Source organism: Oncorhynchus mykiss, chromosome 24, assembly GCF_013265735.2.
Source record: "Oncorhynchus mykiss isolate Arlee chromosome 24, USDA_OmykA_1.1, whole genome shotgun sequence".
NCBI classification, from domain to species: domain Eukaryota; kingdom Metazoa; phylum Chordata; class Actinopteri; order Salmoniformes; family Salmonidae; genus Oncorhynchus; species Oncorhynchus mykiss.
The window spans coordinates 5,020,515-5,032,819 of NC_048588.1; the positions used below are offsets into that span (position 1 = coordinate 5,020,515).

Below are 12,305 nucleotides of genomic sequence, written 5' to 3' on the forward strand. Positions count from 1 at the left end.
ATTTGGCGCATGGGACAAAAAAAAGTTTGATTTGATTTACACTGTATCACATACATCTGTCAAGTCATTTTAGATCGGTGGTCTGGAAGGAAAGGACTATCAAGCCCTAATTGGGCCAAAATGAACATTTGCAAGAAACATTTGGATGGAACCTGTTTTTTATTTTATTTTATTGTTGTACAGAAATGCCTAAAATGATCAAGAACACATTTTGAGTAGGAGCTGGACCAAACCAAAGCGAACATAGAAGCTCATTTGCAACGGGCCAAATCAGCAGAAGGGTACCCGACAGACATTTCAATAGCCCTAATGCGTAGCGAGCTGGCAGGACAGACCATTCGTTCGGTCGACCCACTTCCTGTGGGCATGATACTGATTCGCTCTTAATAATCTTTGGGGCTGCAGCGTGTCGCGTACTGGGACCTGGCAGTGGCTGTTACGCCATTCCTCTGCACAGCGTTCGAAAATTGTCTAGAAATTACAGCTTCAAGGTGTTTGTTGTTCGCTTGAGCTCTTTGTCTCTGAAACGTGTCCTTTATGCACATTCCTCTCTTCTTCCAAATCAATATGGAAGACAAGAGGCAGAGTTTAAGCAAGCGTTTCTGCCCAAGAGTCGAAACAAAACCTCTGATTCGTCCAAAACAAAGAAAGATTTTTGTTTTTTTTATGATGAGCTGTTTGAGAAATGTACTGTACTTGCGTTTTGTGTGGGTGTGTGTTTGTATTAGTGTATTGAACATCTTTGAGTATACTATGTGCTCATAACCCTTCAGTGGGTGTGTAGAGAAGTGCAAGATACATAATATGCTATGTTTACATAACATAGGTGTATGTGTGCGAGCATGCATATGTTCGTGTGTCTGCAAGCATCCGTGTGTGCTCATGGCTTTCCCGGACCAAGTAAATAAAATCAGACAACTAGTCAATGAAGAACAGGGAGCAATGTTTAAGTACTTAGTCCTAGATAAATTCACCTATAGGAACATCTCTTCTGTCCCAGTCAGTTAATTGGCTGCCGTGTTCATTAGTTTCGGCTCCCCACAATATCTGCTGAGAGAGAGTGTTTATCAGAGCACAGACACATCAGTCTATAGAGACTGTGTACCAGCTCTGAAACCAGCCACAATCCAAACTGTGTCTCCCTCCGTGCACAACGTTCCTCTACGTGTTCGGCATTCAAAATCATCCCTCCAACTCCCAGTGGTAACAGAAACCGCTTGGGGAATAGGTTTCCCCTGAAAACACCAAAGAGAGTGAAGTTCCCTCTTTCTCTCACTCTGGCTGTGCTTTTTCCCACCGTGGGACAGAACCGCCTATCTTCAGTCACTAGGATTTGCATCCAGGATCTTGACCCTTCTGCTGATTAGGCCCGTTGCAAATGAGCTTGTATGTTCACTTTGTTATATTACTCATTGGTTATTACTGCATTGTCGGAACTAGAAGCACAAGCATTTCGCTACACTCGCATTAACATCTGCTAAAAACTAAACAGGCCGCCTGCACACAGGCTTGGGCCAGGCCCTGTAAGACAACGTGAGGAGCCCTGGGCCAGGCCCTGTAAGACAACGCGAGGAGCCCTAGGCCAGGCCCTGTAAGACGACGCGAGGAACCCTAGGCCAGGCCCTGTAAGACGACGCGAGGAGCCCTGGGCCAGGCCCTGTAAGACGACGTGAGGAGCCCTGGGCCAGGCCCTGTAAGACGACGTGAGGAGCCCTGGGCCAGGCCCTGTAAGACGACGCGAGGAGCCCTGGGCCAGGAACCTGTAAAACGACGTGAGACTTGGAATGGAAAGAAACACTTTTTGATGACCAAAATAATTCACAAATTACAGAACGGTCCATCAGCATCTATCAGAGTGCTACAAACTCAAAATAATTGATATAAATTGATGTTGGACCTGGCATATGCAATGAGGGAGGCATCAAAACAGAAAATAAATCAGAATAAACCTTGGAACAAGGACGAAGGAGCGAAATAATAAACAAGGAGAGAAGAGAAGAAACATGTCTTCTCAAAGCAAATGAAAAATCGGACCTTTTTTTATCTCTTACAAATAACGATTAGTAACTACCAACCTAATTTATTAACTCATTATAATTACATAAATGTATACAACATGAAATGTTTCTGGTGTTCTTATGATTGCTACTGTTTAGCTGATAGACATCTTGTAATTGTATGTCTGTGAGTCAAAATGTAATTTCATCATAAAACCTTGAGTAACTCATTAACGCACAACAAAAAAAAAACATTTTGAAAGTTTTTAAACTCATTCTAACCAAGAGACCCCATCAGCCCTGTTCAGATCCCTCCTCACCTGTAGATGAGTGTGTCATCCAGGGAACTGTTGTACTGGACCTGGTACATCCTGATCCCAGGGACGTGGTTCTGATATGGCCATTTGATCAGCACTGAGCTAGCTGTCAGCTCCGCCATCAGCACCCTTCCCTCCTGGTTCCTCCGTGTGTCGTTGCCCGTGGCCGTGGTGGACTTGGCCGAAGTGAGGATGTCTGAAGGGCCAGGGTCGGGCTCCCGTAGCCGATTGGTGCTGTTGGCCAGGTGGGGGAGGAGGTTGACCACCAGCTCCACCTGGCCCGTGGACTCCCCCGCCGCGTTGGAGGCAATGCAGGTGAAAGTTCCAGAGTCCTTCATGGAGGTGATGTTGATGTCCAGGCTGCCATTGCTGAAGGTGACAGTCCTTGATGTGTTGGAGATCAGACGGCCCTCGGGGGAAATCCAGTGAATCTCTGGGTCCGGGTCTCCGTTGGCCTTGCACTTCAGACTGGTTGGCTGGCCCTCCATGGTGAAGGTCTTGGCAGACTTCCTGGTCATGACCGGAGGGTCACAGATGAACTCCTCCTCGGGGATGGTCCAGAAGTACTTGGCTGTGAGGTCTGGAGGAGAGGCACAAGTCTCCAGGTCATCTTCCCTGGTCAGCCTCCTCAGCCACAGCAGCTCACAGTTACAGTGGAGCGGGTTTCCACCAAAACTCATCACCAATGACGACTGAGGGGATCCTTTGGCTTTCGCGTAGACGGGGATGCGCAGAAAAAGTGGATCCGGAGGGATCTTCTTCAGCTTGTTGGAAGTCATGTCTAGACGCGCCAGCTTGTGCAGGTTGGTGAAGATCCCTTGGGGCACGTGCTCTATAAGGTTATGGTCCATGTTAAGGGTGTTGACGTTGGTTAGACGACCTATCGTCTCCCAGGGGATGTCCACCAGGTTGTTGTAGGACAGGTCCAGGTCTTCCAGGGTTCCTGTGAAGTCGTCAAAGGCGTGGGGAGAGATATCGTGCAGCTGGTTGTTGGCCAAGATCAGGTGCCTAAGGTTGGTGAGCCCCCGAAAGTGGTCATCCCTGATCACACTCAGCCGGTTGCTGTCCAGGTGCAGCGCTCGCAGCCGCTTGAGGTCCTCGAAGGTGTAAGGCATGATCTGGCTTATGGTGTTGCGGGACAACGTCAGATGGATCAAACTAGTCATGTTGGCAAAGTCCCGCCTCCTTATGGCTGTGATAAAGTTCTCAGTGAGACGCAGCTCCACGGTGCGCCGGTCGATGACGGTGGGCACGAAGAGTAGGCCCGTCTTGGCACAGAGAATGGCCAGCGAGGGGGACAGGTTCTGGCACATGCAGCGCTTGGGGCACAACTGCCCCCTGGTGGAGACGGCCAGCACCAACAGGGAGAAGATCAGCCGGTCCATCCTCCCTCGGGCGTTCTGGGGAAACTGCAAGGCAAAGGAGAGAGGCACTAGTCAGGACATGTCAGGATGTGGTACTCCAAGCGGGGAATTGACTAGGTGAATCAAGATTTTATATCTACGTTGAGCTATTACAGTGGTCAAACTGAGATTAAATATCTCTATCAGCCATGATCGGAATGTAAAACAGCCGTGTTCATCTGAGCATTCAGATGATCAAAGCCAGTAAACGTATGCGAATACATTTCAACGAGTGGGCAATGCCCTCAATTAAATGTTTAGCACACACTGAAGCATAAGGCAGAGGTGACGTTACAAGCGAGCCAATTATATTCACGGCTTGTTTCTTATTTTCCTCCTCATAGATACTTCTTGAAGATTTTCGGGAATCATACACATGGCATGCCAATATGTCCAATGAAGAGATAAGGACAAAGAATAGGTGCGTGTAATTATAGCTTAGCAAATCATTTAACTCAACATGCAATCCCTGGACAACGTTAGCTGGCTGCCATATCACAGTTTAAGGATTTACCACAGCGGGTCTACCTTCTGTGGATTATCTAAAAGCCACTTTATTTTTTATTTTTCCATAGCTCCCTCCACCTCCAACATGAGTGAAAACACAAATATATCTGTATAGAAGACACCAACTGGGAATGCATATACAGTTGTAGCAAAAGCACGCAGTCATCCACCCACACACACACTTACAAACTCATTTTATACCAATACACACACAAAACAGCAATGCACACACAACACACAGCACGAGTGCATGCGTAACCCCCACACACACACACACACTCTGAAAAAAAAAAAACGATTGGTAGTCCTATTACAAATGGAAAAGATCTTCCTGAAATGAGGTAGCGAGACAGATTTGAAGTGCTGCGAACTGCCGATGGTCGAGATGTTCCCATCTCTCTCGTCGTAAAATGTCACTTGAATGTATTTATCGTGGTAATTCCTTGCTCATGGCAAAGTACCCTAAACACACACACACACACTATCTGTATTTACGACAGCCTTTCTGCAGCTACAGTTCTCAGCATTTACAACTCAATGCACCAGGACATGCAATGGGATTTGTCATCGGCCATTAAAAAGGCCTTATGTTCTTCTCTGTGAATTGAATGAAACCATTGAATGGAATTGGAATGGAGATGTAGGATGCCATTGAATAGCTTCTCGCCTGTGACCAAGTGGCCATCCGCCATACAGCATCAGCAGAAACATAGCAGCTGCCCATATGCATCTCATTTCACCCACCCATTTCACAGCTGCACCTTGGATTACGGGGCTGATGCTATGGTGAATACCAAACAGACGTAAAGCCATGGAAACCACGTTGAAACTCTTGAAATCTTTTTATTTATTTCACTTTTTGTTTGTACATGCATTCAATTTGATCTAGTGAATAGAGGTGCGGTAGACACTGATGCAGTTAGTCTCAAGGTCAAATCACTGTGTGAGACATTTAAGCTGCCATACATACCGTAATAGCCCACATAGCGTAAGTAGATCAAATGGGGTGGATGCTCTGGCAAACGTTTACCTCCTGGTTCTTCATAATTAAAAAGGAATTAACTGTACTGCCAGCCAACACAAAATCCAACTTAGCTTCCGTCAAGTGCTTATCCTGTAGCAATCCCGTCCTTTTAAAACGACAGGTCAACCGCTATTAGGAACTGTACATTGCGGTTTTGCAGTGAATACAAATAAAGATGAACAATAAACATACAGATGTGTAACTCCGTTGTTGAATAGATGGCGGGTCAGGTTGCGTTCAATTCGATAAGGGGAGATGCGGGTAAATGGCAAAACAACATGGCCGCTGTTAAATTTCCCTCTGTTAATCATCTCTCTCTCTCTCTCTCTCTCTCTCTCTCTCTCTCAGGCTAAGCTGTTGTAAGACAACACCATCATCTAAAAAGGTCAACAATCTGCTCTAAGAATGAGGGCCTGATTTCCAACTCCTCTCATATCACATATACTGAAGCCACAGCCCCGTCAGCTGGGGAAACATCATTATGTGGGCAGAAATCTCCCAAGGTACAGGGCTTAAAATGCCAAGCAGCTAACCGTCAGCTCTCTGGTGAATCTTGGTGTGGAGACTGGAGACAGTTGACACCCCAGAGCTTATTTACGGGATGAGCCTCCACTCTGCCCTGCTCTGACAGAATTCTCTGACCCCCGTGCCACCCCACAATGGAGATGGATTAGGCTGTCGGGCTGTGGAGTGGAACGGTCTGCAGTGCCCCGGGAAGGGCCCAGTCGATGAGAAGGGAGAAGAGAATAGGAGCAAGACCCAGAGCGGTTCACTACGCATGGAGTAAACACAGCCAGGGCGACACTTGATGGCTGCCGTTTCCTCCACTCTTGAGACAAACAGAACACGGGATCGCTTGTCCCTCTGTTATTAAAAGAGTCGAGCTTCTGCTTACTGTCAGTATGTTTTAATGCTGAAGAGTTGTACAGGAGCACTAATGTATTCTGGTTTTGCTCGTACAAGACAGGCTACAAGCGTGTGCAAATACTAAGTCGTTAAAACATGAGCATCGTTCAGTTTTTAATCATATAAATGACCAAGTTCCTACAGTATACATTGAAACATGAGGCAAGATGAAAAGAGCCTGGTAGAACGTGATGTCAGTAGTACACCAATGACCTCACATAGAGGACGACTACGGGAATATATTTCAAGGGAGATGAATTAGTCTTCTCAGAAAGGCCTACCCACATAAATGGACAGAGGAGATCTGGCACACGCAGACGTTTTGTTGTCTCAGCTAACCCATCTGCCTTTAGAGCAGGAACTTCATTGCGAGGACAATCGCATCGGTGCGCGATATTTACTCACGTCGCATGAAGTGTTCGTTTATCACAGCAATGTGGCACCACATCCTGTGTGTCTGGCTGACATGTTTTGACAGATATGCGCTCATGTCATTGTTTTCTGTGGTACGTAATGAGCTACAAATATCACAGTGGTGTTTTTTCCCCCCTACTTGACGGTGTGAAGCCGATATTCAAACAGAAGAGCTCCACAAATATTTTTTTGGGGATAAGTAGACGATTCTGGTTTGTGTGTTTGTTCAGAACGCTGCTCTGGTCTGGAGCTCATCCATTAGCCAACGGACCAAAGGCCTATCTCTCTCACATCCCATTACACACCACCGCCACTCTCCTCCTCTGATGAAGGGATGGACTGGAAAGAGAGAAAACAAAGTGCTTCAGCAAGACGCTGTGCCATGCAGCTCTGCTATTGGTCGGGGTGACCCTCAGAGTGTGCTCCGAGGTGTTTGGTCTCATAGCAACCGTAGACGAACAGGCAGACTAGGGGTCTAGGAGAAGGAGATTGGGTTTCAAAAACCCCGTAAATTGTATATTTGGAAACTTGTGTTTGTTTGTGCTTGGGCCTGTGTAGGATTGAGATGGCGGTGCTCAGAAGGAGGGAGACCGCAAGAGAGTCAATCATTTGACACACTGTCTCAGCCACTGAGTTATTTCAAGAGACACATATACACTGAGGGGCAACATACCAGCATATCCAATATAGTACATTTACGGTATTGCTAGTAGATACCCACAGAGTTCCAGTAATTGCGCTAACGCTAGTTAGCATTGGCTCGCAAAACTACCTCTAGCTTCTGGCTACAGACACAGAAATGGTACCCAATGAGTTCATCTGACTCTGGAGAAGTAGACAAAGGGCCTCAGTGCTAAAATCCCAAAGTATCCTTTGAATCATTAACTCCGCTGAGTGACATCAACTATGCAGTATTAATGGGGAAACGGGGCAAAAAGGAGCTTCTCGCCGTCTGTGCTCGTCAAATAAAATGGATAACACAGTAACTGGGTTCCGTTTGATGCCCGACACCGAGAAGACTTTCCTCGAGGGTATTTTGGATCCATATTCAATGTGCTCCAGCGGTTAAGTTACAGTACGACATTGTGTGATTATTGCAAGGCAAAATAACCTCAGGGTTTAGTATAACCTACCGTACCATAAACCCAGTGAGCCTTCAAAAAAAAACCCTGCTTTGACTGGAGCCTTTAGAGATCAACCATTTTGCTGTGAAACCCTACGATGGGCGTTTATACCTCGAAGTCGACGGACCCCTCGCCACACGTCCCCCACATTGGCCGCGACAAGCTACTGAGATCTAAGCCGCGCAGGGAATACAGTGCACGTCATGGGGATACCACCGCTAACACATAGCACTGCGATTGAATGATCCGCCCGCAATAGCCCCGCAGCATACCGCGACCGTGAAGCATACCGCAGCACTAATCGAACGCGACTGGTCAGAATGCATGTACATTTCATGCAGAGTCGCGGCAGGCCTCAAATGAGAGTGGAAATCAAAGGCGCCAAGAAAATACTCGGTCGGCGGTGGACTTTACACGGTGACACCGGCAAGCTGGGTTCCCTTTGAAAGACCCTTTTTAGCGAAAAAAGAGGCTAGGCGGGGGGCCCTACTTGGTAGTCAGCCGTGCTAACTGAGCTCGATTCAGGATCGCCACATGCAGCTGTTCCTCTAGGGGCTCGTCCGTTCGAAGAGATGAGACAAACTGTTTAGAGGTGTACACTGCTTGTGGTGTCGGAAGTGGGGCTATCATGCTCTTTTTATTTCATTTGAATATTCTGTTTCTTTAACCCCTCTTGGCATCTTACTTTGCGGTGAAAGAAATGGAGGAAAATAGTGCAATTGTAGAATGTGAAGCATATAGAATATTGTTTTTTGTTTTACATTGAATCAGACACGGTTAGATTTGCGCATCACAATCTGCCCGATTTTGCACGACTGGCATACTTTTCAGACTGCTGAGTAGGTTCATATTTAAATCCGTGTGCCGTTTCTTCTGCTACACCCCGGCTGCTATTACTTTGGATGAAAGGCACTGAGACATATTCAATGGTTTTAGAATTGTCAGATCGTTCCTCAAGTCTCACAGTTCCTTCATAGACAAGTCTGTGAGGCCTTTGTCTGACTGTCACATCACTGCATTACTGTGTGGTTCACCCAGATAAAATAACGTAGCTTCCCATAAAGTAAAGTTTTTTTTATTTTTAAATAACAATGAATAAGGTGGTATATGATGCTGTGCTATTCCCAAAATATGGTCATTTAACAGACTTTTATCCAAAGCTGTCAACAGTAAGACATACGCAATACACAGTATGTGGCCCATGTGGGAATGAAACACACAACCCCGCTTGCTGCCTGAACCATGCTCTAAACCATCGATGGTATTATAACTACCATACACGGCGGAAATCAAGTGATTTTATCCACGTGTGATGCTGGGATAAAAAAAAAGTTGCATTTCTGTCCGTTGGCCTACTTCTTATTCCTCCATCATGTGAAAAAGAGCCAGTCCTTCAGCCTCAGAGCATTATAAAATCCACTCGAGTATGCTTCATCAACCTTTCCTATGCAAAACTAGCTGAAATCAAGTATTCCATGGCCATACCGTAATGTGAATCTACACTGTTTGCCTAGTATTACTAAAACTACAAAATGCATAGAGAATATATGAATTCTCCCCTGTCCCGCAGTAGAAAATGTCCTTTATTTTTTTGCCTATGTTTCATGTGATTATAGTTGTGCTGCAAGGGTACCCAAGGGGAAAGGAACTCTGCAGTCTGTGATGGGACCCAGTACAGTTTGATTGAGTCCGATTTCAGAGCCACTCTCTTCTGTCACATCTCCCCGGAAAAGGGTTTGAATAATCTCTAGCAGCTTCAGCAGACTTGCTCCATTTCACAGCGACTCCCAGTGAATTACCTTGGGAGAAGACACACTCCCTCCCTGGATATATCTGCCTTGACTCATCCCTGTCTCCCACTGCCCCCCACCGAACCCATCCATACATGTCCCGCATCTACATCCCTTCATCTCTCTCTCTCTCTCTCTCCTCTTTCACCTTTGCCTCAGCTCCCATATCCATCCATCGTAATCTCCAACATATGGAAAATAATCATGAGAATGAAATAATCTGATATGGCAGAAGAGGATTATTTATACAACAATCTAATAAGAATCTGGTAAGATGTTGTATGTGTTGCCTTATATGACAGTGGTGTATTTGTATATGTTTTGATTTATATGCCTTTATATGTCATACACAATTGAATAAATGAAATGATGCCAACAAAGATATGGTATGACATATTTAAGACAAAATATTGTATACGAATTATGAGTCACCTATAAATATTTTATGAAAAGTATCTTCTGAGAATGTAACCTCTACAAAAATAAAGGATTTCCTTAATACGTTTCACATAGTTTTTTTGAAAGTCAACAAATTAAAAAAAAAAAAAATATATATATATATATATATATATATATATATATATATATATTTGCATATACATTTTCATGTATGAGTTTCCATGGTGAAGGTTGGGCAGCACTGGACTGTTGATTTATCTACAGCTATGCCTTTGTTCTCCCATCCAGGGTTTTAATCAAGCCCATCCCTGCTTAGGTTTGATATCTGTCACCGACTACTACCAATGTGCTATCGTGAGAATGGCTATTGAGAGATCTCCACTTAATAACCAAATAGATTCACTGCTGCTATCAAAGTCATTCCTCCTCATCTCCTCACTCCTTATCTTCCTCCTCTCCTCTCCTCCTCTTCTTCTTCTGATCATCCTCCTGTCCTCCTCCAACTCTCCTCCTCCTGCTCTTCCTCCTCCTGCTCGCTGCAGACTGCTTCTTTTTTTCAAAAAGTGTCACATTGCATGCGTCAATGATGTCAGACAGTGGTATGCAAGTGCTTTGAAATGGGTATGTCCCATGTACGTGAGACTTCAGATGCTATGCGTTTCATATGACGCATGCAACATTTCTGTTATGTCTAAATGTTAACCACCCGTATAAGTCAGATATTACGAGAATCTTCTAAGTGTATTTGCTGCCATATGTATTACTGACAAGTTCCAGGTAAAACATACAGGAATCTTGTTCAATTCTTCTTTAGCTTTCCCATATGGGATCCTGCTATCCTACCCTCTCTGATCTGCTCTTCATCCCCTACCCTATAGACTATCCATCAACCAATCCAACATTCTACCAATCCACCTATGCATCCACCCATGTATCCATCCACCCTCAAACCCACCCAGCCATCCAACCAGCCACCCCTCTGTAAAGTCAATATTCAAGATGGCTCCAGAATGTACAAATCATTCCAAGGGAATTCTTCTCAGTTTTTCTCCATTAACTCAAAGATGTAGAAATATCAATTTATGCACATTTAACACCACCACCTGCCCCAAAATGACCTGTTGGCATTTCTAGCGCAGTGTTTTCCTTAAATAAAAAATCTTAACAACATGCAAATAGAAAAAGGGCACTTTAGGGTCCGTTACGTGTTTCTACGGAAATGTCAAGGTCTCAGAATAGCTGAGAAATACTGCAAGACCTATCCAGGCAAATGACAAAATGACTCACTCAGACTGCATGCTGTGTTTTCTTCAAGCATTATCCCCATTTCTCTTTTCTGTTACAGCTCGTTCAGTGATCAATTCACCGCTAAATGTAGGATGCACATCAATGTTACTGGCTTTTAAAGCAACATCGAAAGTGCCTGAATAAATTAAGACTGGCACACAAGACAACCCTGGGTGCACATAGGCACAGCTACAGTATTCTTTTCAACTTCACAAGTAGTAGTTGACTTTGTGCTAATGTACAAGCAGATTTGACTTATGTATAATGTTGTGGTAGGTTCTGCCCCATTAAGGGACCAGTCACTTTGTGTTAAGGTACAGTTGACTTGTGACCCCAGGCCAGACAGGGGCCGCTGCCTCAGGGGACAGGCTACAGCAGGTCCCTGTACTTGATAGAGGCTGTGACACTGACCTTTGACCTTAAACCTCCACACACTAAGGGCAGCTCTCCCAGAGGGACGTTGTAGCAGGTGCCGCCATGGCAACCGGTTGTGAAAAGTTAAACCGGCCCTTAAACCTCAGCCAAGACGAATAGGAATGGGAAAGGCTTCCTTTAAATTCTGTCAATTCAGTTCTTGGAAATGAGATCCCACAAACCCAACTGGTGGTTTAGGGTTGGGATTTGGACTCATCAAAATCACCATTATTGATGGGCCAGATGGCCAGCAGATTGGAAATTGTGCGGGAGCTGTCTCTTGTCTTGGATATGTCAACGTTCCCCCTTCGTGCCTCTGAAATCAAGACCAAGTCCAAGACAGCTGTCTGCCATCAAGCCACTGCTGCCTCATTACAATATTCAATGGAAAGTCTGTCCATTATGCACACAGTGCTGTTCAATACGAGATGTATCGAGGCACGCTGCACTGACATACATACCTCTATCTGGTGTGGTCTGGCAGGGTCGTGATCCTCATGAAGACTGTGTGGGCTGTGTTGGCCTAGCAGAGGAGGGCAGACATGGGCAGCTATGTGGTCAGGGTGCCGGTGAGCAGGCGGTAAGGTTGACTACCCAAGCAGCATCTGGGTGTCGGTACTGAGAACTAAAGGAAACAACTGGGTCCCTTGTGGAGGATGTCCATTGACCTGTGGGTGAGAGAGAGAGAGACACACCACATGATATACACTGACTGTACAAAAC

At 45.4% G+C, this 12,305-nt stretch overlaps 1 protein-coding gene across 5 annotated transcripts in view; it reads right to left on the minus strand.

Annotated features, from left to right (window-relative positions):
- The window catches only part of LOC110503574 (leucine-rich repeat and fibronectin type III domain-containing protein 1-like protein), a 121,811-nt gene that overhangs the window by 38,778 nt on the left and 70,728 nt on the right, over window positions 1-12,305 (minus strand). For all 5 annotated transcript variants that reach the window (XM_021581975.2, XM_021581974.2, XM_021581973.2 and 2 more), the window contains exons 2-3: window positions 12,044-12,250; window positions 2,318-3,723 (exon numbers count right to left, since the gene is read on the minus strand). In XM_021581975.2, the coding sequence (XP_021437650.2) occupies window positions 2,318-3,699 (1,382 nt within the window). In that variant the 5' untranslated portion in view covers window positions 3,700-3,723; window positions 12,044-12,250. The remainder of the gene's footprint in view (window positions 1-2,317; window positions 3,724-12,043; window positions 12,251-12,305) is intronic.